This window comes from Gymnoscopelus microlampas, assembly GCF_963454915.1.
Source record: "Gymnoscopelus microlampas genome assembly, chromosome: 10".
In the NCBI taxonomy this organism is placed as follows: Eukaryota; Metazoa; Chordata; class Actinopteri; order Myctophiformes; family Myctophidae; genus Gymnoscopelus; species Gymnoscopelus microlampas.
In genome coordinates this window covers 23474687-23502315 of record NC_139947.1, presented here as the reverse complement: position 1 = coordinate 23502315, position 27629 = coordinate 23474687, and the positions used below count along the sequence as shown (strand labels likewise).

At 42.6% G+C, this 27629-nt stretch overlaps 1 protein-coding gene across 2 annotated transcripts in view; it reads left to right on the top strand.

Moving 5' to 3' along the window:
- Positions 1-282: 282 nt before the first annotated feature.
- mib2 (MIB E3 ubiquitin protein ligase 2) overlaps positions 283-27629 on the top strand; it is a 58338-nt gene continuing 30991 nt past the window's right edge. For both annotated transcript variants that reach the window (XM_084069615.1, XM_084069614.1), the window contains exons 1-5: positions 283-417; positions 14952-15344; positions 16304-16475; positions 25001-25107; positions 26808-27002. In XM_084069615.1, coding sequence (XP_083925741.1) covers positions 15122-15344; positions 16304-16475; positions 25001-25107; positions 26808-27002 — 697 coding nt within the window. In that variant the 5' untranslated portion in view covers positions 283-417; positions 14952-15121. The remainder of the gene's footprint in view (positions 418-14951; positions 15345-16303; positions 16476-25000; positions 25108-26807; positions 27003-27629) is intronic.

The following is a 27629-nucleotide window of genomic DNA, read 5'->3' as shown; positions in this document are numbered from 1 at the left end:
CCACAGTAGCAGCAGGCCTACAGAGTCTATAGTATAGACTCTATACTATAGACATTACACAGTGTGTGTGTGCGTGCGCGTGCACACACTCTGTGTGTGTGTGTGTGTGTGTGTGTGTGTGTGTGTGTGTGTGTGTGTGTGTGTGTGTGTGTGTGTGTGTGTGTATGTATATATTTTCTATCCCCCCCCAACACAGCGGGGGTGTCCTGTATGGAGATCAGAGGTGACGCATTGAGGGGCGTGTTGTTGTGACTAGCTAGCTGTTTGAAGCCTAGGCTGCAACACCTCCCTGTTGTACTGAACACTCTGTGTCCTCAACCAGCACCTGAACATACGTGTCTGTCAGCGCTCAACATGGACCGCGCCATGGAGGCACATCATCGTTGTGCAAACTGATCTTCTCCCGACCCGGGTCCGGTGAGTTCCGAAGCCATTGATACACAAGTTGTTGTTTTTCACTGTATACGAGCTTGAGGAGAGGGTTGGTCAGCCAGCCAGCCATCAGTAATATAGCCACATATAGCGTTAGCCGCACTAGCAGCAGCAGCAGCAGGAGGCTCATACAGTAGACAGTATAGTGGCTAGGAGGCTAATGTTGTTGGCTACCAGCTAGAGAGACATAGGCTACATGATTTTCTGTTGGCGTTAGCCGTGGACATTTGCAATTTGCTTGGCAATCTAATTTATGTTTGTAAATGTGTCCCACAGACACAATAAAAAAAAAGCCCATCATGACATTAATGTACAGTAGCAGAATGATAACTCAAGGTACAGTATTATGTTTACATTACATTAGTATGTTATTATCATCAGTAACATGATCGCATCTGAATGGTTTCTGTCTTCCTGAATGGGTCTGTGTGTTATAGAGCCATTGTCATGATTCCACACCTGTCATCAGTGGTCATTGGGTTGAATGTGCCTCAGTCAGACAGTGAAATCCATGTCTAGGAAGACATCTCTGCATTAATGAGTATTTTACCGAGTTTTTACGTTTCATTTATTAAAACTTGACAAGGCAGAAAACAAAAAACGTATATTGATTGCAATCATAAAACCTAATTAAAAAACCTTACATCAATCATTTGACATCATAAAACATCATTAGCAGATGCATGAGAAGTAATTGGTAAACATGAACCCTAAAATAAAGGTCTTTGGTAAATGACATATTGTCCTCTCTCCTGTCACTCATTACCATATCCATGGTCTCAGCTCCATTCATAGCCAGTGAAAACTCCGGCACGGCCCCATTCTCCACAGAATCCAAGGCCTTCTGTGTCAGGCAAGGTAGAGACACCACCAGGACCTATGTGATTGTAAATGTATGGTGACGGTTCCTTAACAATTCCCTCTTAACGGTCCGTTTCCTAAACAGTTCCCTATAACGATTCCTATAGGGGGTTCCAAATGGACCCTTACAGGTCTGTAACTCTGAGAGCGTACACATGGAACCAAATGGACCCTTATGGGTCCATTTAGTTCCATTTGTATGCTCTCAGAGTTATGATGGCCCTTGAAATTAAAAAGTATGAGAACCACCGGTATTCTGTATAGCAGATGTGAAGTTCACATATCAGCTCTTACAGTGTGATTGCAAATGTGGTGGAACCGATTCCAGTTTCTCCGGTTCCGTATCCCAACCCTAGGGCCTAGTAAGGTCATCTGCATATTTCACAGGGAAACATAGGATATCAGTCATTATCAGCATCACAGCCAGCCACACCTACTTGTTCAATCAGCTGCCATGTCTCAGCTAAAGTCTCATCCTGTTCAGAGTTTGTTGGTCAACAACAAAGTCCAACTGCAGGCTTTTGTCATTGGTCAAGTCAAAGTTGATTGAGTCATTCAGTTTAGAGTAGAGAGAGATGGAGAGATCATGTGAAACTCAATCACTCATCCGGACATTGCTTGTTTTGCCTGTGTAGACTGGGGCAGGTAAAATGGGGAAGGTATTATGCAGATATTCTCAAGGTAAGACATTTTAAAGGTAGGTGTGTGTGTGTGTGTGTGTGTGCGTGCGTGCGTGCGTGCGTGCTTGTGCGTGTGTACTAGTGAGTTGGACGTGTCCTCAGTTTTTTTGGGATGCAGGCTACCTACGTCTGGTTCCTGTTTTTGGTGTGTCTGAGCATTTCTGACATTTCTGGTCTAGGGAGTCAGGATAGACAAATGACATTTTTAATTAATTTCATCTTCCATCTTTTGCCATCTAACTAATCACAATTTTTAAATATATTCCATTCCGATTGGCTATGATTGCCTTGCAAACTTGGCGGGATAGGTCTGTATTAAATTAAAATGTAATTAAATTAAATTTGTATGAACACAGTGTCCGATCAAGCCCAAATTTTAAACACACTTTGAAGGGCCTCTAAAAATGTAGAGCCGAAAGGGATTTGACTTGATCCCATAGGGAATTGACTAGCATTATACCGTTTTTTGTATTTGTTTATTTGTTTATTCAGTGTGGGCTTGTGGGTGGACTGAACTGCTTAACAATGCTTTGCTTACATCCTGTTTTGATGTGTAACAGACTATTTATCCCTGCTGAAGAACAAATGAGATTAAATGTCAATGTCAAGATATTGCAACCGCCTGCCATCCACGTAGACTAGAGAGACTGGAGTAATTTGATACACTGACTTAACAGATTGTGGTTTATGTATTTATTTAGTTAGTTAGTTTTATCACTGGGCCTTGTGATAAAACAGAAGAGCATTGATGCAGCTGAGTAATAATCAATGACAGTGCTGCTATGAGTTGTTACTTTACATGGCGTGGCTCTCTGTTGGAGCCGAACATTCTAGAGAGGGTCTGTCTGTGTGTGTATGTGTGTTGTACGGGGCTGATCTCGCAAACCACTGGACCGACCAGTGTAAAATTTCCAGTAGGCCAAGGAAGTACCGCCATGCATTGTGTTATTATCTCTGCCAGGCCAGAACGTCCAAAGGCGAGGGATTATGTTTTTGCTCCCATGAGTCTGTCTGTCTGTAAACAGCTAATTTCTATATACTGTATTTAGTGTGTGTGTGTGTGCTCTCTCTCTCTCTCTCTCTCTCTCTCTCTCTCTCTCTCTCTCTCTCTCTCTCTCTCTCTCTCTCTCTCTCTCTATATATCTATATCTATATATATATATATATATATAAAATCAATAAATCAACGAATATGTTTAATAAATTGTTTTATAATTGACCTAATTGATTAGTCCGATTAACCACTAAAGCCCTATTTTATAAGTTGTCGGTGGCGCGGAAACATTGTTGTCGATGTGAGTCGCTGTGAGCATGTAGATCAGTTATTTTTGTTATTTTTGAAGATGGATTAATTTATAAAAATCAAGATTCTTTTGTTATCAATTATTTCAATTGCTTTGATTAACTTTTGCATGGTGGTCACTAGTCAGACTTAATTCCACTCATCCTGACAAATACATGATGACATTGAGGTGAATTTGCTTTTTAGAATCGAAGTACCTTCAAATGTTGTTTGTTTTGCTATCATGGCGTTAGGTCGATAAAACGGCAGCAGCATTTGGTGATGGCTTTGGTCTTTGGCGCCTGAATTTCCCCGGCGGGATCAATAAAGGCCTTATCTAATCTTATGGAGAGAAATCTCCCATCCTGGTTGCACCAGTGCCTATCTTAATTTCACCACAGATCTCTGTCTCATTTGAGCTCTGTCCGTGCTGTCTGCGCTTCAGTGTCCTTCAGAATGAGAGCTGTGTGAATGAAAGCTCCTTTTCTATCCCATTCAATCTGGGAACGCATCTTTGTCATTTTAGATTTGTTTGGCTATTAAAAATAGCAGATATATGCACAGTGCAGCCCTATGAAAAATCTTGAACATTTTTGGAAATCTTATTATGTATTTTGTTTAAGCGAACATTTGTAACTAATCTTTGCTTCGGGGGGGGGGGGGGGGCATTTTGAGATAGGGGTCCCTGGCCAAACACCTATCAAAAAATGTTTTTAGTAACAGTGTGTTGCTATATCAGTGGTGTTCCAACTTTTCGATGACCCCCAAAATTATATGTATTTGGCCGCAGACCCCCATCTCAAAATATGTTGTTCCAAGGACCCCAGAAGAATAGATGGGAAAATATAATATATATATATATATCGGTACTGATCACATGAACAGCATAGGCTTTTGTTTACAGAATGGGAGAGCAGAGTAGAAGACTTCATTAAATGAGGCTGTCCCCCCCCCACACACACACACACACGTTCACCCTCATTTCATTGGCCATTCAGGGACTAGCTACGCCAGCTGTAGATTCATATACTGTGTGCAGTCAGTGTAGTGTTCTGTGTACCACAATTGGCAGGGCGCCGTGTCGGCCGGCTGTGAACCATATTGGGGCACGTCTGCCACAGCTGTGGCCCACGTTAAAGAGGATTGATCAGTGCTACGGTAAAAACGCGTACACAACCTACCTGCCCTTTTTTCCTTCTCACAAGCCTGCCCTGGAGGTTGTCGTTGGTTGCCATTGGTTGCCGTTGCCAAGTCACTGACGGCTGGACCAACACACAAACCGGTCCGTGATCTTGCAAATTGGAATGATGGCAGGTGCTCATTCATTGCATTCCCTACCAGCCACGCCCCTCCCCCCCCTCTCTTTCTCTTTCTGTCTCTCTCTCCTCTGCCTAGACCCCCCCCCCTGCCTGCGCGCGTACACACACACACACACACACACACACACACACACACACACACACACACACACACACACACACACACACACACACACACACACACACACACACACACACACACACACACACACACACACACACACATCAAAACATATTGCTCCTCCCCCTCTGTTCCCTGATAGCGGAGCGAATGGTGTTCCTGTGGGCTATGAACAAGGACGGCTGTACATTCATATGTGTACATGCGTGTGTGGGTGTCAGTCAGTCAGTGAACAGTGCATGGGCTTCACATGTGTCACCGCGGTTCACTGCCAGTGACGGAAATAGAGCCAGAGGGACCACTGGCTGAACCGAGACCCCCCGTCAGCCTGTTTATGTGAGAGAAAGTGTGAGTGCGCGCGTGTGTGTGATCGCGTGTGTGCGGTCGACCTGAATGCACCGCTCGTCGGGCAGCCAGTCTCTTCCCCCTCTGCTGTCCTCCTCCTCAGCTCACACCTCCTCCTCCTCTCTTTGGTAATCCTTGCTGACACGGCTCACAAAGGACTAAACGCTGGCCACCTCCTCCACCTACTCCTCCTCCAGTAGCAGCAGCACCATCGGGGCACTCCTCTGCTTCTCCTGCGGCGGGACCCCCTTCTCTCCTTCAGCTCTGATCTGGACCCTCAGGCTGCGTGGCTGCACTCAGCCCACGGCGGGTTGAGCAGCATGACGCCACTGCTGTAACTCTGCCTGTTCTAGATAGATATACAGTATACATCACATCCCTGGAAAACGGACAGCCTCCCTTCTCTTATTCCACCTCGTCCTCTTCTCTCTGGTTCATCCAGAGAGAGAGCATCTTCAGCACCGGGGCTCCGTCGTCGTCGTCCTCCTCCTCATCCTCCTGTTTCCCCCTCCCCCTCCCTCACCGTGGATACGGCTCCCAACCTGGTGGGACCACCGCCGGTCCGCCGCCGGTCCTTTCTCTCGTGTCTCTCCATCTTGCGTCGAGCCGTGGCTGAAGCAGCGTCCTCGCCTCCCTCTCTGTCGGACGCGTTGACCGGCCGCCTTGTTTCCGCGCTGCTGCTGCACGCGGTTATTCCAACAGGTAAAAGCTCCCGGGTGAGCATGTTTTTATTATGCATAGGAGGCAGCAGTGCAGTCGCGCTGCGTTTTAAGAGGACTAAAGAGGTTGTGTTGTGTCGGTAACACAGTGACATCTCTGTACACTGGCGCAGACATTTTCACTGTTGTACTTGTAAGTTACTGCCCCCTCATTATCTTCATGTGTTTTGAAGGGATTATGTTCTTGTATATGTACAGTAAATAACACAAGTTGTTGTGCAAAGTACGATGGAAACTGCAAACCATACAGCCTTCTATCTTCAAATCAAACATGGCTGCGCCTATATTTATCAGAAAACACATTAGATCATTTATCTGTCAGCTATCGTTTCGTTTCCCAGACTGAGGGGAGGTAAATTTAGCATTGGTTGAGAAAAACACATTCGGTACACAGCCATGGCAGCAATACTTCTACAACAGCTATGCCATAATGCCACATGTCGTTGAAAACTGTAGTAAAGCCAGTAGACACACAGGGCCAGGCAGGCATCTGGCTATAGGCTGGCCCCTTCAGTTGTTGTGTAACAGGCTACTGGTCATCACACACAAGCATGTTTCTCTTTCACCTGCCGAAACCGGCTCACTATAATCCTACAGAGTGTGGCTTACCCCTTTTCAAGTTGTAGAACTGTAGCTTGTGGAAATGGATTGTGTGGGGCGCTTAATAATATTCATTTGTTTAGTCGGCTAGTCAGAGGCATTTCATCTGGTGAGAAGCAGCTAACGTTGGCGTACTGGGGAATGATGATGCCACACAGATAGACTACACTCTCCATTCATTGATTGATACATGCCATCTTCCTAAACAGGTAGCCCAGATAAGGAAGGTAGGCCACTCTGCAATTAAGATTTACATACGTAAAGAGCTAAGTAAAGGTGGGCATGTGATTGAATATCGAAGTTGGAAAGGATGTTTTGGCCTGAGCATTGAATTAATGTCAGTGGAAATGTGGCCCCTTCTTTACCGAGCCTGGCTGTAGCAAACAGACAGTAGTCAAATCTTCACCCACATTGCTGCTTTAATAGTGACCTTTGCACTGTAAACAAAGTTAAATCTAATACAGAGACAACGCTATGTATCGAAAGATCCCCACTTCTTTCTTTTTTTTTTTAACATCTGTTTATTGCAGTTTTTTTTTTTTTCACATAAGAATTTTTCAAAAAAAATCAACAACAGGATTTGCACAGATAAAGAAAATACAAAAAAAACAACATGAAACAAAACAGAGACATACAAAACACAACAACAACATACACAACTTAACTAAACTGAATGACATACAAACAACATGAGGCTGATGACAGTACACATCCAAAGGGCAAAACGAACAGCATCAAGATCTAGTAAAATATAAAGGCATACAACAGGTACCACTCCGGGGGCAACACGACACTATATTCACTCAGGTCATCTCATCTAGCAACCCAATGATAGGTGCCCAGATTTTCTGAAATAGGGGCTCCCTATCAGAAAGAGTGAACCTTATCCTCTCCAGGTGCAACACTCCTCCCAGCTCCCTTAGCCACATATTGATTGTCGGGGGTTTCTCTGATTTCCAGGCCTGTAGAATTAACTTCCTGGCTAACAAGGTATATAGTGAGATAGCCTGGTTTACATATTTACTGAGGGCCATTCCTGGTTCCACAATTCCAAAAAGAGCTGTCAAAGGGGCAGGGGGAAGTTCCCTTTTATAAGCTTTGGAAAGAAAGTCGAACAGCTGACTCCAGAAATTTTGCAATTTATGGCATGTAATGAATTGGTGAGACAGAGTTCCTTGTTCAATGGAGCACTTCCCACACATGGGAGAAGAATTGGGAAAAATCTTATTCAATTTAGCTGGGGAGAAATGCAGCCTATGAACAATTTTACCCACTTCTTTCTTTGGAGAATCTTAGGGGAACCGGGTACGTCCTATGTTTGAGCAACATCTGTCAGCCCAAAAAAAAGAAGAAATTTTGTTCCAAAACAAAGAGCAAAGTTCACAGCAAAACAAATAGTTAGAATCTGCTGGAAATGGTTCACTCCCCTTTGGCAGAATGACAGCTCTGTAGGGTTCAGCAGCTATCACAGCCACTTGGAGCAGCCATTGACAACAGCAGTGAAAGGTTCATGGTGTCTTGGCAAAAGGGATCCAACTGCCTAGCAATGTTGAGAAGTGGGCTGAAGATCATAGGGAGTGAGTAAAATCATTTAAGCCTCATTTATACTTTGACGAACGACGGTGTCATGTGCCGAAAATAGTAGATCTACAAGAAAACGCATTGTGAACTTGTAGATCTGCTATTTTCCTAAATCATGATGGTGGTATGGCAAAATTGCCTCCAGCCTCATGACATTGAACTTTAATGGAGTCCAACACTGCAAATTGTGTGTGCTTAACACTAGTAAACTGCTTAGAAACGCTTTAGAGAGAAAGTTTGCAAACTAACTTAACTGTAGGAGTTAAGTGCTGCTTTTTATTGGGATCTTTCGGTTGCATTATAAGCTTAAGTTGGGGAAGGCCAGGACATTGCATATTTTTTATCATTGTGCACTGACAAGGCAGTGTCAATTTTCACAATGTAATGTGTCCCAGAACATGTTCAAATGCATTGTACTATTTTGTAATATATACAGTATAATATAAACCAACATTTTGTGGAAACCCATTTGTATTTTTTTCTTGATGTGTAACTAAAAAGACATCCAGTGCGTGTTTCAGAGGTAGAATTCAAGGACTGAAATGAGACTTGCGTAGTACGTATGAAATCAGTTGGGGTCAGCCCCATGTTCCCTCAGCCCTTTGTTCCGGTTTAAGGTTAGGGTTGGGTTTAGGGATAAGGTTGAGGTTAGCTTTGAGGGAACATACTGTAGAGTGTAGGGAACATCGGGCTGGGGGTACATGAGTACGCTCCCATATCAGTCTAGGTTCAGTAACTATAACCTACTCCGGTGTAATCTTTCCTCACGTGTAGTTTGCACAGGATCCGATTTGCCTGAAAATCCATTGGCCACCAGATGTTTCTGCCACACACCAGTTCCAACAGGCTTTAACTCATTTTGACCAAAACCTCAGCGAGGCCGCGAGGCATAGAGCCTGTTCATCGGTTAGGGTTAAGCTGTTGTTCTTCAATAAGCATGAAGCCCTCAAGGTTACTAGATTGAAAAAAACAAAACATGGAATGAAGATGTATTTTAGCCAGACCAGACTGTTAAGCAAATACTATTTGGGTCCTACTTACTTCACATAGTAGCACATATCCAATAGCATAGTGTCTGCCAATAATGACACTAATGACTCATATTTCCATTTTGCAACTTCAGTGGACAGCTACTGGCTGTTGGTTCAGAATTAGAAATGTGTCACTTCTGCTCGGGGAACCATGACTGTGTATTGATAAGTTGTAGCTAGTATGGCATTGCCCTGGGTCCCTGGCCATTAGAGCTGTGCCTTCTTATGTAATGCTTGGCTTGGTGGAAAAGAATTATGAGCCCTACCGCCATCCTCTGTGATGTGAGAACCTTGATTAGTCTTCTTTTGAGTGGAAATATTGTTGGTGTGTGAGTTTTCAGGTTAAATGAAGTGAGCGCTTTCATTGTGGCACAGTTGAAATATCCTTTTGGATCAGAATTTCCTTGCTTTCACCGATGATTGCAGACTGAGTGTGCACGAGGAATGCTCATGTCCGCATATTATTGATGTTTGCATCTGTCTTTGCACGTAATGCCCGAGTTATACTTTGCTTGTAGATCTACATTTGTCGGCGCCCAACGCTGTGTAAATTAGACTTGACGTGCTCAAATTAACTTGTCTGTCTGCATCAAGCAGGCCGTGAGCCTGCTTCGTTTGTGCGTGTTGTTATCTGAGAGAGCCTGACGTCGGCCTCGCATCCAGGCCCTTTGCGGCGTGTGACGGAAGCCAGCCCATCTGTCGCGAGAAGCAGAGAGCTGCTTATCCTCGCTGTCTTATAGACACAGATTGGCAGCGACGGCTCAGCACGCAGGTGGCCCAGGCCAGAGTGCCCCTTCCGCCGGCCGCGGAAAGAGAAGCGAAACGCCATCTCCTGCAGCCAGAGTCTGGAGCTGCGGAAGAGTTACATACCATGCTTTTGTCTGTCTATACAGCTAAACCAGGCAGTCACCTGTAGGGCCTTCTCCCGAAATGCAGCCTATTTAAGCCCTGTTCCCTGGTTACATTTCAATCTCCAGTAGCCTAGATCTGAGCAGCAGCGCTTCATGCCCTCTGCTGCCACTTGTGAAACTGGTTACAGTATATTGTAAGTAGATCTTTGCGGAGGACAGATGTACTTTTTTCAAGAAAAGACATTTGGCAACAACCATGATGTAACATGGGAAATACAATATCTGCCTGTATTGCATTACAGCATCTCATCTACTTATGTTTTATACTGGAGATGAAATGAATAACGAGGCAAGTGGGAAATAGTCATTGTGGCCTGGATATTGTGAAATTGTTTCAATTGATATCGGGGAGTAGGCCAGTAGGGCTAAGCAATGTGGACAAAATCAAATATCACAATATTTTGACCAAATAGGTCGATCTATTGTGACGATCTTGTGGGGATGACTATTGGTGTTTTCACACAATGAGAGTTTTGATAAATAATCATCAGTAGTACCTATACCGTTTAATAACGATGTGGGTAAAGGTAAATAATAGAACAGCTATCACAGTCGGGTAAGTTAAATAAATGACATGGCTTTACTGTAGTGGAGCCTTTCAACACATTGCCCTATTACAATATCTAATATCCCAGACGATATCTGGTCTCTTACCACGATATCGATATAATATTGGTATATTGCCCAGACGTAATGGGCCACTCAGGGCAAATTACTTGTCACTGGGGAAATCACAGAATTCCACACATACAGGCTTTGTTAATCTATTTAGTTGTTTACTGCGGCTTGTTGCTATACAACATGAAAGCCTTTCCAAAAACTGTCCCCTGTGGGACATGTGGATTGGCCTGTTTGGCCTTGAGCATTGAATAGCCCCCAAAATCCCCCATGCTGCGAGCCAGTGTTAGTCTGTTCAAGCATGTTTCTGAAATCCATGTTTAGCACATACTGTATAGGCAAGGTAATACTGTAGGTGCAAGCGGTTGGACGGTTTTACATGTGGGTGGGCTTTCCATGGACCAAGTTTGTGACACACAAAATGTGGCATTTTTATCCACACTCTAAGAGGTCTGCCTATATATTGCAATACGATACATATTGCGATATATTGCGATATATACATATATCACAACTGCATATTGTGTATATATATACACTACATATTGAGTAGCTGCAGATCAGTGACAGGTTTTTCGAATGTTTTTTCATAAAGCCTGTATCTGAAAAAGCAAAAAAAAAAGGTCTGCCTCACAATCCATACAAGAGATGTGATTCACATTTGGGACAGATCGGACACTTCATTTGTGATTTGTTTTCTTCCTATTTTTTCTTTTTACGAGCTCCTCCCACAAATTTGGAAGTACAACCACAACTACATATTGTATATATATATATACACTACATATTGAGTAGCTGCAGATCAGTGACAGGTTTTTCGAATGTTTTTTCATAAAGCCTGTATCTGTGCAGTCTCCTCAGGAACACGTTGCTATCTGAAAAGTTTTGAGATTGTAGATCGGCTATTTTCAGAATGAAGTATGTCATACATTGAAAAAACATACTCTCAAATAAGCATTTCAGGTTATCTTTAACAATTGCACATGCATTAATTGACACAATCATGTTGTACGCAATGCAACTTTAATGAAGTCCACATCAAGTGAGGCTTGAACTGGCGACCTTGAGGTTGTGAGGCACGCGTTTAAGCGAGAAGTCATTGGACCAACAGACAAGGACCTGTGAAAAAGGAGATCACACAGATGACACAGTTTCACGCAAATAGCTGAAAAATCCTGGGTTTAAGTGTTTTTCAAACTGCTCAAAATTGCATCATGAGTCAAGGCAACATGTGTAAGCAGGTTGAATGGCTGTCGGCCAAACGAGGCATGACTTCTGCCTGTTTAAAGTTTGCATTTAAAAAAAATTGCTATAGCGCCCCCGTTTGACCAATTGGAGTAAGATTGGTTTCAGGGATATTTTGAATGACATTACTGCAAATGTTCAAAGAAATGTGAGTCTGCATGTATGTGGTAGGGGCAGATGAATAATTGTCATAAAACTGCAATATTCATTGGCTCATTAAAGCTTCATTTTTTCACTTAGAAAAAATCCGCCCCCACCGTTTTGTCGGCATAGGTCCAAAGTTCATGTGTAAAAAGTTTCGTGCAGATTACTAAAAAATCCCAGGAGGAGATAGATTTTAACTGCTTTTCATATAATTCAAAATGGTGGGAGATCTAACGGTCAGAGGTCAAAAGTCAGAGTGTAAAAGTTGTTCATCATGAGTAGACGCATGTGTGTATCGAAGTTTTATGGCTATAGGTCAAACAGGGCATGAGTTGTACCTGTTCAAAGTTGGCATTTTCAATTGAGTGCTATAGCGCCACCTTTTGACGAAAGATTGTGAGATTTATTTCTTGATAGTTTTTCATGACCATCTATCATATGGCCGAGTTTCGTAAAAAGCGTATGCACAGTTCAGCCAGAACTGCGAAAAGTGGCAGAAGAAGAAAAATAATGCCAATATCAAAACGGAGCCATGCATACCTTTTCGATCTTTTCCCTCAAAAGGCCACTGTCGACGTTTCCTAGCTAAGATCATAGTGTGGAAAAGAAAAAACAGCTGTGTCATCTTCAAGTTGTCGCATGCAAAATTCACTACAGCTGTTGAATAAAACACCGTTCTCACACGCTCTTGTAGCATGTGTGCGATAAGGGAGGTGGGTTGAGCATTTCCTGATAAGCGATACACACACACACACGCACACGCACACGCAGTCATGGATCGTGAGAGGAAGCTCTCTAGACTCTGTTTCTCTGGGCTGAAATGTCAACTGACTGGATCAGACCTGTTATTCGAGTTAAAAAGGAGCTAATGCTTAATTTATTTTATACCGTAAACGTATGACTGTGTCACTCGTGGAAGATAGCAGATCCACAATCTGCTATTTTCGGCTTGTGACATGTGTCGTACGATCAATGAAGTATAAAAATCATGCTGTGATGTTGGCCAGGAAATGATTGTATGAGCAGCCTGTCTTTTACCCACTGTATCCCCCACCTCCCATATGCTTGTATGCTTGAGAAGATGCCTTTAACCACTTAGGCCCTATTCATTCTGAAACATAACCAATGTTCAACCTCACAATGTGTCGAATGGTGACCCGTTTGACGATCTGCTATTTTCGAAAATCTTTGAAAATGCTTGACCAAAAAAGCCCCCATAATGACATGCCTTAAAGTAGGGTGCCAGGTGAAGTGATTAATGCCAAATCAACATTCATTGTTATCTTGATGAAGCGTGCCAATGTCATCTCAAATGTATCGTGACTGACGGACCTATTATTGCAAAACTATTTTTTCCCCCTATAAATCTGAATATCAGCCAATAAATTAAAAAAATGCTTAGGGGTTTGCTGGACATTATTTTGCGCCTGGTTCTGGTGAGAGATCCTCGGCAGTGTTGCCAGCATGGGCCAGTAATAGGTGCAGAATCTCACTGGGTTTGGAGCTGCGAGTGTGAAATTATCTTTTGGAGCGAGAAGCACTAACACATACAGTATGTGTATCATGAGAGCTCCACCACGTTAGGTGACTGAACATCAGCCTAATTTGCTTAGTTTTGACCCATTTGGTAGCTTCATTTTCACCTTCTTGCTTCAGTCTAGCACATATTTGATGTCTGTGCGCGCGCACACACACACACACACACACACACACACACACACACACACACACACACACACACACACACACACACACACACACACACACACACACACACAGTTCACTCTGTGGGCTGTTATGTAAAAAGCTGCAGTCTCCACGGTTGGCAGCCAAGGTACATCGGGAGGAAATAGAGCGATGGACTGAAATACTCTCCTCCAAATCTGCCAGTCTCACCCGGATCTAAACGCATCTGCTTATTAATATATGGGGCAGATGAACTCCTGTAAAATACTCGGTATAGGTCCATTTGGTTATCTTTGTTACATATAGTGTTATAACTTATAAATGGAAAAATTAACACTGAGGATTTTATTGTGTAATAGAATCCTCTGCCGAAGCAAACAAGTCATTCAATGTACAGTACGTTCACTGCACACATACTGAAATGATAATGGGGATAATACTCCTTCAGTTTAGGAATCTCATTGTTATTCAATGGTACCGTGTATGATAGGCAGGCTGTATTGACAGAATGTACTGGCATGTGACTGATGACGATGGGCAAAGTGACTGGCTAGCCCCTGATTTCGTCATGATGACTCCCAGGAAAGGATCTGTCTGGTTTGCTGACTGAAGGATCCATCCATGCTCAGGCCTCAACACCAATCTTTACTGCTTCCTGTGTTCGTTCTCATTTCGGGTTGCCGGCACTATGAATTTCAAATGTCAGAGTTATCAGTAGAACGTGGATGTGTGTGTACATGATGTGTGTGTGTGTGTGTGTGTGTGTGTGTGTGTGTGTGTGTGTGTGTGTATGTGTGTGTGTGTGTGTGTGTGTGTGTGTGTGTGTGTGTGTGTGTGTGTGTGTGTGTGTGTGTGTGTGTGTGTGTGTGTGTGTGTGTGTGTGTGTGTGTGTGTGTGTGTGTGTGTGTGTGTATATATGTGTGTGTGTTTGTGTATATGTATGTATGTATATATGTATATATAATGAGTAGCCTACCTAGTGCCTACAGTATGTGTGTCACACCGCCACCGCTGTGCCAGGTCAGGGCTCGGTTTAGCGCAGCGGGGCATACTGTCGCCATACAGAAGTGTGCCATGACACACAGCGAGGGCTCTAATAGATGTTCCACCATGACACACAGTAAGGGCTCTGATAGATATTCCACCATGACGCACAGTAAGGGGTTTGATAGATATTCTCCCAGTAAAGTCAACATATGCTCTCCTGATTTTTTTATGACAGATTATATATGTCCTTCAGCAGGCAGCCACTTAATGCATCCGCTTTAAGTGGTTGTGTCATTTCCATTAGCAAGGTAGCAAGACGTAAGACGTGCCGCCGAAAAATAAACAGAAATTGGAAGTTAAAACTTAACTTTGTTTCTGTGTCTATCCAGTCACCCCTGATCTGCTCTCAGACACGGCCCTGGTGCCGGCCCTGCCCTCCCTGTCCTCCGGGCGGGCCGGCCCCCCTCCGCAGCGGCCCCGGAGGCGCAGCAGCACCGACAGCGCCAGGTCCCGGCCGTCGCACTTGGGGCTTCCTGGGCCGGGCTCCAGGAAAGGCGGCATGGAGGTGGGCATGCGCGTGGTGCGTGGCCTGGACTGGAAGTGGGGGAACCAGGATGACGGCGAGGGCCATGTGGGCACCGTGGTGGAGATCGGCCGGCAGGGCAGCACCACCACGCCAGACAAGACGGTGGTGGTGCAGTGGGACAGTGGCACGCGCACCAACTACCGAACCGGCTACCAGGGAGCCTATGACCTGCTGCTCTATGATAACGCTCAGATCGGTAAGCCTGAGACAACTAAGCTCTCTGAATATTAATGTTTAAAAAAAAGCTAGGACTGTTTACTGTATTTAAAAATGTTGCCATGATGAAGTTAACAGGGTATATAATATTTTTTAAAGGTTTAAACTTGCACGTTTAAACAGTAGCGATCTTTCCTGTTTTTTCCGTAAATGTGGTGCATTTGAGACCATCGTTCTGCATCAGACGCCTTGCTCTACCTTTGGACTCAAATAACACACTTTCAACATGCTACCAGTCATCATGCTAACATTCATCTGCATTTGGCTCAATTAAAAGCAACATTTTTCTGCCTCGGATGTTCTGCCATCAATTAATGGAGCGAGAGAATAGAGGGACAGAAAGGGAGATGGGGGATAGGGGGGTGAAGAGTGACAGGGACATGGGGCGAGGGCATATTTTTGTCATCTGCCTTTCACGCTTCAGTTCTTCCACATCTGATGCTAACAGCCAGTGTGTTAACTAATATCGTTTAAGAGGACATGACGTTTCCTTCAGTGACTTGCATGTTATAGTGCAGGTCAAATAAAAGCAACGATAAAAGCATTTTAGCGTATAGGATTTGATCCTTACTTTGTTGGCCACAGTAGCCGGCAGATTCTGAATTTGACCAGTTAATTTCCTTTTCCAATTTGTGTTGTCTTTAAAAATTAGCAACAACCACAGTTTTTAGAGAAGGTATAAGGCTGAATTAAGACACAGGCTAGTTCAGGTAGCCCGTATGTTATATTCTGCTCTAGTGTTGACACTAGACACTAGGTTATTTCAGTCGCGACCATCGCCATTCCCCCCAGTGGTACGCGATAACATTGACTACATGAAAGTTCTCATGGGTGCAAAAAAGGTTGTGGTCAACTAATGTAAAGGAACAAATAAGTCTGCCTCCGAAACCCTTTCTCCCTGAGCTTGTTCTGACACAACCACCTTTTCCGATCCCCCAGGGGTGCGTCACTCCAACATCATCTGTGACAGCTGCAAGAAGCACGGCATCATGGGAATGCGCTGGAAGTGCAAGGTGTGCTTCGACTATGACCTGTGTACCCAGTGTTACATGAACAACAAGCATGACCTGAGCCACGCTTTCGAACGATATGAGACTGCACACTCTCAACCGTGAGTACTGCACCCCCCAGCTCACCCACCCTCCCATGTACTTGAAATGTTTGTCTAGTGAAGTGTAATTCATTCAAACAGCCAGCTTTCGCTAAAAATTACTCAACTTCCTCTATAGAGCACCTGAACACTCACACTGGTATATCAATAATAATAATAGTAATAATAATAATCTTTAAGCTTTTTTATAGTGATAGTGGAGAGAGACAGGAAATTCAGAGAAAGAGTATGGACATAAAGCAAATGATACTGTGTGTGTGTGTGTGTGATCTTTACATTTTCCCATTAAAGCAGTTAAGAGAAAAACAAAGATGTATTTAGGGAGGAAGATACGGTAATAAAGTAGCAAAAATACATTGCAGCTTTGCAATTAGACCAACAAGCAAATGGCACTCTTGAAATTGTACATTGGCATTTTGAGTTGGATCCAGTGAACCACAGTTGGCCCTCCTTTGGAGAAATGGCAAGTGAGATGATTCTCGGTGTCGAGTGCACCCAGATTTACTCAAGTGACTTCTCCCCTGCAAATCCATTCTTCTGCATCAGTTCACAGTAAAGCTTCCAAACCCCTCCAGGCCCTGTCTGAATGTCAGCTGGCCCGTCCCCGTTTTAAAGAGGGATGTGTGACGCACTAAATGGAACACGGGACTCTTCTAAATTCTAGAACAGACGAGGCCCTCATTTCCATCTCTACCTGTCTGTGCTTTTATGATGAGTGTCGAAGAGCTTTTCAAGGTCATGACTTTGCAAAATTCATGAAAGTCATTTTCTTATGTATCCAGCATTTAAAGGGGCAGTAAGTGTTTTTTTTTTAAATTATTATTTAAACGTTTTAATAATTGTTAAAAAGCTCTATATTCTGATTGTAATCATTGCTGTAGATAGTGTTTGTTCAGCATCAGGGGTCTCCGGCTCTTTGTCTTTAGTAAACAGAAAATACATTTTCAGGTCGGGATACTTATTTGATCCAATCAGGAAAGAGAACTCAGACGAGATGGAATTGGAAGTGATGAAACAAAAAACATTAGCTGACAAAATTGGTTCTCTCTCCTGATTGCAAAAAATTGGTATCCCTACCTGAAAATGTATGTTCTGTTTATTAAAGAGCTGGAGAGACAGGGAGATCCCTGTTACTACCACTGTCACTCTATAGAGCTTTAACTTTTTAACACAACCTTTTGTTTTCACCCAAATATATCACTTACACTACCTTTATTTTGCAGTCACATTGGTGTCTCACAAGTTAATAGCCTTGGCCACTTAAGCCCTATATACTACGTTGTAAGACAAATGGCAAAGATAGCTGATCTACAAGATTACAATGCGTTGCATAATATCATATATAAACACACCATGAATAAAAGACTAAACAAAAAAGGCCACAGATACAACACAACAATACATACAGTACACAACATAACAAAATTAACTAAAATTAACTAAATTATTGTAGTTCTTTTTTTTCACCTAGCCAAAATAGGGAAGCCAGGGTGAGAATGGTTAAGCTAAAAAGCAAACATGGCTTTGAGAGAGGTTAATTTAATTATTTTGAGCCATGCTGCAAGGATAGCACAATGTTATGTAATGATGTGCTGTACTGTAAGGCTGGGTATATTGCTGGGGTGCCTGTTGGCTCAGCATACAAAGGGAATTTACTTAAGATTCTCTCCAGTGAACTGCATGACATGGCCTAACAATTTCTGTAATTACTCTGGTATGTAGTGTTCCTGTTTGGTAAATCTTAGCAGTTAGGTATATATTTGACTAATTCATATTATATACAGTGACACTAAAGCCACATGTTGTGAGTTGTGATGGAGGCTGAGGCTCACTCGTGTCATCTTGTCTCTCAGCCCAGCTTTTCTTCTCCGGTATTGATTTCTCATTGGTGGAGAATGTTGTTTGGCTCAGCAATGTCCTTCATTGAAACAGGCTTTTGGTGGAACAAACACCTCTATTTGACCAACAAACAGTACCGACGATAAATCACTCTCCTCCTTTCACTTTCAACCAAGGCCACTGCATTCTCACCATCATTCCTCATCCTATTGATCTATGGATTAAAGGTGTTTCAAGTTTGTAAATGGCCAGTAATACAAGGCCAGAAATTAAGACAGTTATGCAATATTTGTGATATTAGGTGTGTGTGTGTGTGTGTGTGTGTGTGTGTGTGTGTGTGTGTGTGTGTGTGTGTGTGTGTGTGTGTGTGTGTGTGTGTGTGTGTGTGTGTGTGTGTGTGTGTGTGTGTGTGTGTGTGTGTGTGTGTGTGTGTGTGTGTGTGTGTGTGTGTGTGTGTGTGTGTGTGTGTGTGTGTGCGCGCGCGTGCGCAGCTAATCTGGGAAACTGCTGGTCCCCTTTTCCTAGTATATGGTGTGATTAAGTCAACACTTATGTCCATAATGTGTCCTGCTGCACCTAATCTGTGAAATTATATAGAGCCCGTTTACAATACCACACAACTGTAGTCTTATTGCTAAGCTATATTGGCAAAAACAGCTTTTCTTAGTCATGAAGATCAGATTAAAGCTAAAAGGAGAAATATTTGCTTGCCATTTGGTTTGAGGTATCTTTAAGTTTCCATTTAAGTATTATATTACAAATTACAATCATTGGCTTACATACAGAACTATGATTACATTTTTATTTTAAGGCCCAATGTTACTGTTAAGTGTTTTAATGTTCCATAACATTTCACAAGAGATCAGAGCAAAATCTTCATTTTAATTGTAGAGACATATGAGAAAGCATTTGTTTATGTTCAGATAATCTCTGAACACGTATAACACATTTCTAATTTGCCTAACGTTTTTCATTTGAGTCATTTGAATATAATATTGCAGTCTAAAGGGGGAAAAGTGACATGTGACATATCGGTCTGCTTTTCTTCTGTTGAAAATGCATCATTCTTGTCGAGCATTGAAGCTAGTGACACTTTTTCATCAAAGCATAAATTAGACTTTGAAGTGACATAAGAGACAGTGACTCAGCTAAAGCCAGCCAGCCAGCAGTGATGTGAATGGAGCATTCAGACAACACTGGCCGTGGCTGAAAAGGACAGGATAAAGACTGTACGTGCTGGAAGGCACCAGAGAAACGCACTGTTCACACTCACTTTTATGCCAACTGGACGCCTCATTAGCTGGAAACCACTGGCTACAAATAGCATAACAATTAACAATCCCATCCCCTCTCAAATCCTCTCTGACTTTATGCTTATTATGCATGCTTATTATGCATGGTGACAAGCAGTGCTGACAGTAGTCCTGTCTTATCTTTGGATCCTCACAGTGATTACATCTGTGGCCAACTGATATTTGCTGTGAAAGACACATTTGCCTTGTTTTCTCGACTAGAACAGGCACATGTTTTTTGCATAACGGGTTGGCGTAGAGAGTTGGGGGTTTGGGCTTTTTGACAAAAAAGGGGGGGTTGATGTTAGACAAGTGTTTAGGGTGCATGGGCTCTGACAGCGAGTCCCTGGTTCGATCACTGGACGGACGGATCATTTGCTGCATGTCACTCCCCAACTTTCTCAGTGTTTCGTGTTTTCTCCACTGTACCAAATAAAGCCCAAAAAAAGGAGGTTGATTTTATGAGATGGAGATGGCACTGAGACTGATGCATTAAATAGTTAAACAGATAACCATGGTAGCTTAGTAGCTGCTGTCATTTTGGAAAACATTTACATACAGTACATACATGCTGTATTAAATCCCTGGGGGACGTTATGTCATGGTCAGCTGCATAAACAGTCATTGACCTGTCTTTACAGGCCCCTCCACAAACACGGGTCGGGGTGCAAAAGGGTTGTGCAGTAGAGCTGGATGTACATCACTGTTCCATTGTAATCACAACAGATTTAGCACGGATTAGCATGCTAGCATTTTCCCCTGCACGGATTAGCATGCTAGCATTTCCATCTCCCACCTAGCAGAGGTGTGTTAGGTAATTTGGTGGTATGTGGATCTAGGTGTGTAGTGTCAAAATAAAGTATATCTCATAAATATTCACAAATCTTAATGGTCCAGTTCAGCCCCATCCCCAAATGATATCGAGTTTCTGTCCTATTATACATTCAAGATGAATGTAGCAGCAAGATGGCTATTTTTACTCTTCACTGTGTCATAACATCTTATGGCGTTATTGACTTGCATTTGGTTACTTTTAGATGTGCAACAGTTAATTGAACTAATTGATCTAATTGATTATAAAAAATATATAGATTTTAATAAGATAATTGATTTTGGGGAAAATAATTGCTAGAAAATTGTTAAAATAGCAAATCTACAGGCTCACTATGCATTGCGATGGGACGCGCTGTGAGCTTGTAGATATTTTCGCTGTTTTTGTGTGACGCTGCTGTACAAATAGGTACAAAATAGGGCTTAAGTGGTTAATCAGACTAATAGATTTCATTTGTTTATAAAGCATCAGTTACAAAATGTTTGCGTTGATTTGTTGAAAATGTCTTTTATAAAAAAGCTTCTCAATTAGTTGATTACTCGAAAAAGTGATCTATAGAATAATCGCTTAGCAAATAATCAATAGTTGCAGCCTTGCAGGCCTAGTTACGGTGCTTTTTGTGTTAAATAGTACATTGAGACATGTGTAGGTAATGGCATGCTGACAGCGCTGGAGGCAACATATGTGTGTACCATATGTTGACTGGAGGAGGGGGGGGGGGGGGAAAACAACAACTTTGCAGTCGGTTAATCCCCCCCCCCCACACACACACACACTCGAATAACATGCACAGAGCCAACACCAGGGAAGCTCTCTTGTATAGCTGGGTGTAATCCTTCTCTCACACATCAGGCACTGCTTGTACACCTGACCTCGGCAACTCTACTCACCATACAGTAAAACGCTGCGTGTTCATTTAATTTAGAGTGTACAAATGTAACCATACTAATGGTCCATTTTAAATACATTTATATATATATTTTTTTTAAATCCTTGGATTTTTTGTTCAGATAGGATCCAGGGGTAATTCAATTTAAAATTCTCTGCACATTTTGTCCGTTCTCCTATCCGTACTTCTGCTTTCTGCTCATAATCTCTGATGTGTGTTTAAAAAAATCCGCTTTGAGATCCATCGTTCTAGAATGCACTTGATTTGCTCAGAATGACCAGCATCCCCCCCAACCGACCTTTGACGTGCAGCCATGCACCCTTTTCATCCGTGTGACTGTCCATCCTTCGACAGATCAACACGTCAACAGGTCGGGTCAGGTTGATGATGTGGTCCAGCAGAAAGACGTGACCGTTAGTTCGGCTGGATTTGCTGTCTTGTGCTCAGAGTAGTCAGACAACAACAACAACAACAACAACAACAACAACAACAAGCGGTGTTGTGTGAGGTGTATTGATAACCACAGATACTTGTATCTGAACTGTTCTGCCATACTTTAAATTGTACTTTTTGGTTTTGTTAAATTGGTACAGTGTCTTTTCTCTGTACAGATATTCCTGCCAAGTGGGCTTGGCATGTGCATATGCACACGTACGCAAACACACACACACACACACACACACACACACACACACACACACACACACACACACACACACACACACACACACACACACACACACACACACACACACACACACACACATACATATATATTCACTCACTCACTCACTCTGAGCTTTGCTCTCTGCTGCCTGCTTTCGGATTGCCCTGCTGTCTAGGGATTAGACTCAAAGCCGTATTTTCACACACACACACACACACACACACACACACACACACACACACACACACACACACACACACACACACACACACACACACACCTACCTGACCTTGACACAGTCCTTACCCAGCCCAGACAGTCACACGTTAAGATTTACTGTCAGTCAGCACTAAGTCACGTAAGACGCCTACCTTCCTACCCAACTATCTACTAGTACCTATCGCTTGTTCCATCAGTATGAGCAGGAAACCTAAAAAACCTTGGATCACCAGCCAGGGCTAGCTCTTAACCTTCATGGACTACTAGCCAAGTCACCGGCACAAGAGGGAGACGTGCAGGATATAGCCCTGGTTTGGCAAGGGGGCGAAGTTTGGATCACATTGGATTTGCTGGGATCAAGTAATAACCCAAAGGTGTAGGGTAGAAATGGAAGCTGGATGTTGACCCTGTCGGAAAAGCATGGGAATAGGGAGCTCCTTTGCACCGAGATCTGATCAAATCTTTACCATACGGTACGTTGCCCAGAATTGGTTCTCAATTTCTTAAAGGACCATACCGGTGGTCTGGCATGTTTAGCCTATTGACTACAACTCATAGTATACTTGACATTACAGCAGTGCCAACTATTTTCCGAGGCATACCATGGTCTGTTTCATTTTCAAGGAAGCCTTTGGATTCTGTTCATATCTGTTCATAATCATATGTTTTAATCCATGTTAACGTGTGGATTTATATGAAATGTCCCATATGTACTGCCCAACTTTATACATAAGGATACATGTTTCATGGTTGTTTGTACAGTTTGTTGCGTGTTGTTCTATGTCTCAAGGTGGATCACAATGGAAACAAGCTACGGCTTTTTTTGTGTATAGTCCACGTTGGGGTTTTCCTAATTAATGACATTGTCATTTTTTAAAAACTGCCAATAAAGTATTCTATCTATCTAAAAGCCGAGCTTTAAATAGTCCCTTGAGGAAAGATTTATTAATAAATTAAATTCAAACGTCAATAACCACATAATGATGTTTATCCATCATTTGACTAGATGATGACTTTGGAGAAAATGTAAACAAACGCAAAATCAAAAAATAAAGCCATTAACAGGGAAATGGTCAATGATTACTACATTATATATGTAATAACAAACTTAATAATAATAAACTTGATTTGTATAGCATGTTTTAAAACAGTCACAATTCACAAAGCACTTCACAGCATCAAACTAAAGAAAAACACAATTGTGAGAGAAACGTAATAAAAGAGCACAAAAGGATAAAAGCTAGCAAGAAACATAACATTTATGTATAGGGCCACAAATGTGAATAGACAATGAATGACATGTATTGACTTTGGTATGGTCCTTTTTCAGATGTGAATGTCTGTTTATTTATTTTTTATACATGTGTCATTGGAGTGTGGAGTTTTGGCAGGTGCGTTTGTGGTTACAGTGCTGACAGCAGATTGATATCGGCAGGCCAAACAAAATAAGATTTCCTCCATGTGTTTTGAGTTTAGTGTGGTTCTTACATCCTGTCAGAGACAGCCATGACTTTGTAATGTGGAAGACTGTGCAGGCACACGTAAGTCATCCTCTCTGACAAGAGCCACCACAGAAAGGATAACTTGCTTTTTTCCCCTTCATGCTCTATACAATTATCTGTCCTCTGAGGCCATGTCTTACATGTATCTGTGTGTTTGCTCTGACTTTGGGGCTTGTGGATGACTTTGCATGTCTCCAAGCCAAAGTTGTTAAGTGTGGCATGTGTTCCTGTGTGCCACTTAGTGGGTGCATAATGTAGGCCAGGCGCTTGGCTTACTTACCGTATTCAGTGTAGCCTCAGGTCTTAACCACTTAAACCCTATATACTTTGTTGTACGTCAGATAGTGAAAATAGCCAATCTACAAGCTCACAACGGGTTGTAATGCAATGTGTTGTGATATTGTAGATCTGCAATTTTGGTCGAATGTTAGCCTCATTTTTTGCAGAATGTTCGCCTGTTATGAAATGCCCAGAACAGGGATGCTAGGGTTCATGTGATTAAAGGGTTGCACGTTTCTATAGTAGAATCTATACCAGACTCTTTTCTGGTTCCGCTCATCATACAGAAGTATCAGACATGTTACTTTTGGGTTTAGTGCTTTCCTGGGATAATCTTGTAATGTAAATTTATGATGCTCTAATCTGTAGTACAGTTAGTCTTATACCAGGGCCATGGAAGAAATACTCCTTTCCGACTGGCTCTCTGGTTAAAGTCATATATCAGGTCACCTCAAACATAGTCCTGGTTAACAGTTTAATCACCTTCTAAATCAGTGCTCATAGCTTATTAAATCACATGTAACCATAATAACAACAATAAACCAACTGTTGCAGTTTTTTCGACTAGATAGTGGTTACCAGTCCAACATAGGTTTTGTCTGCTGTTTTTATATAGATTTTCATTATGAAAGTAAAAAATGTAAACGCAGCCCTTTTGCTGCCTAGTATAAACCACTCTAAGTGGCCATGGTATAAGCCACTGTTATTTTCCTATACAATACTCATCATGCATTATTTCTAATTATTCGACTCTAAATCGTAATGTCCCTCACAAGTTATATTGTGCTCTCTACATAAATGTTTTACAGCAAGTCTCATGAGGTCTTAAATTAAGAAGTTCCATAATAAATCCTAACATGGCCTTCATTTAAGTGGTTCTGCAGTAAATTAAATTGTGGTCTTAATTTAAGATGTCCCATACTAAGCCGCAGTGCTGCGATCTTGCTGTGTTTTCATGGAGAATATGTTCTTTTTTTTTTCCTACCCTGTTTTCCCCGCTGCACAGAGTGAGCTTGGCACCGAGGCAGAACCTCCCGCGGATCATCCTCAAAGGAATCTTCCAGGGGGTTAAAGTGGTTCGTGGACCCGATTGGGATTGGGGCAACCAAGACGGTGAGTTGGCCGGGAAGCACCGAGCTGACGGCTATTCATTCATCTCACTAACCTGGCGCTGCCAACTCAGCAGCCCCCCTCCCCGAAACCCCCCACCATCTTCAGCATGGAGTCTGCGTCTTCAAAGCGTTTCACTATCCGCCACCCGCAACAGCCTAAGCTCACGTCTCCCTCATTAACCCATGAAATGTCCTGTGTTAATTGGTGCGTCTGCATGCACTTTATATCGCCGCTGACTCACTCGGAGTCTGTTGCACAGATGTGTTTGTGTGCGTTTAAAGAGACCTTGCTCACTAACATTCATTTTCCTTTCTTTTTTTTTGTTTCCCAACTTTCCCAACTAGCATGGTGGAACAGAGATGTCCCATGATGCTAAATATAGCTTGTGCTCAATTATAAGGAAGTAGAAGTAGAAGTCTTTTGGGGATATTTAGTGTTTTGAGATTTGGGAATTTTCTTGGCCTAGCAGGGCCTCAAATGACTGCGGCTTCACATAAGAGCCAAGGGAGTTTGGCCTTCACTGTGGATCATTATGAACGTAAAGCTTGAGTTATATTCTTAGTTGCACATGGGTGTTGCGCACCGTAAATAGACGATCTACAAGCTCTCAATATCTTGCCATATGACATTTTGTGAGCTTGTAGATCTGCTATTCTAGGTGTACGACACCGACGTGCAACTAAGTATAAAACAGGCATAACTGTAATGACCTTCTTTTGCAGCATTGCAGTTTGAAAGATGCCCTCTCTCAGATACAAGAATGACCTTTGCTCGTTGGCGGTTCCAATACATATTGAGAACAGTCAGAGCCCATTTAGTAGGCTGAATTAAATCCCTTGAATGTCCCCTTCAGGGGAAGAATGAAATGTTATTATATTGCTTTTGCCTTTCCCGGTTGGCGGGGGGTTATCTCTCAGAATAGCATCGCTCCCTTTTTTGTGCTAGAGTGAATGAGTCAAAATGTCCTCTTGGTGTCTTTGAAAAACGAGGCCCTTGGGTTTGGCACAGTCACTCATCAGCCTTGAACGGTGCATGCGGTACGGTAAGTGCATGTGGGATGTTCTGGGCATGCTCTGAAGACCCTCCCCTCCCCTACCCCTCTGCTCTTGTGGGTCACTGATTCAGTCACCGCTGTCAGACACAGAGGCTACCTGATTACGTTGTCATCTCTGATGGTTAACTAAGGTTTTCTCTACACATAAAGGGACAATATCGCAAATGTTCTATTATTATATTGTACTCAGTTTTGTGGTTGTTGATGGCAGAAGGGGTTTTGTCCTTGAAACAGCTGATCAGAGTGCTTTTCTCGTTCATGGCTCATAGAAAAGCTGTGGATGACCCCCTTGGTTACAGCATGGAATCCAGCATATGATCTCTATAAATTCTAGTCTCAGATCATTTCTGTTCATACACAGAATACACACTGTTTTGTGTCCGTCAGTGTCACCATGGCCTTCAATGTCATTTCTTATTTCATTGCTGCATAATAGACCCTCTGATGTTAGCATGTGATATATGATCATGCATGACTTGTGCTTGTGTGTTTTGTTTTCTATTCCAATTCCACTTTGTGTTTACTGAAAGTTTCTTTTAAGGAAGTTGATTTTCACTTTTGCTCTCAACTCTGTTCCTCCTACACTTGTCCTACGCACTCAAATTGTTACACTTTGTCTGATCTGTTTGTGTGTGTGTGTGTGTAGGAGGGGAGGGTAAGGTTGGGAAGGTAGTAGACATTCGCGGCTGGGACACAGAGTCTGGCCGCAGCGTGGCCAGTGTGACCTGGTCGAACGGCACCACCAATGTCTACCGCATGGGCCACAAGGGCAAGGTGGACCTCAAATACATGTCTGATGTCCAGGGAGGGTTCTACTACAAAGACCACCTACCAAAGCTAGGTAGGGAAACACACTGTTGATGTGCATTTGAGTTCATTGCTGATGATTACCATAGTATACAGTAGTCCATGAAAACAAATATAAATGTACCATAGAGCCCATATTGACAGAGGAAATTCCCCTTTCTGTCCATTTTGGACAACATTCTATGTTCCTACAATTCCTGTAATGCATTTCACAGGCAAGCACCAGCATGTAGAGTGGCAAGGTTTGTATTCCTAAAACCCGAAAGGTTACTCAGCATTTTGCACTTTCTGGTTCTCTCTCTCAAAGTCTATGTTTTTTGCCTGAAATAAGGTCTGTGGTTAATAGGCTTAAGGGATATTCATCATTTTGCTTGTGAATTCTGAAAGCTTTTGTGTGTCTTAAAAATACATTTGCTAACAAGTGGCAAATGAAATGACATACCCTGGGGGGGACATTACATGTCATCATGCCGAACAAACATGCATTTGTGGTGTTGAACTGATAATGTTCAAGACTTGCGACCATGATGTAGTTTGTTAATGTAACTTCAATCTGGAAACCCATTCGGGGGCACCACATCATTTTTTGTGTCGAAAGAGGAGCTCGGTTTGGCTCATTCCCTTTATTTGTCCACTTCCTCCCGGGTGCTTCTGTGTTTAT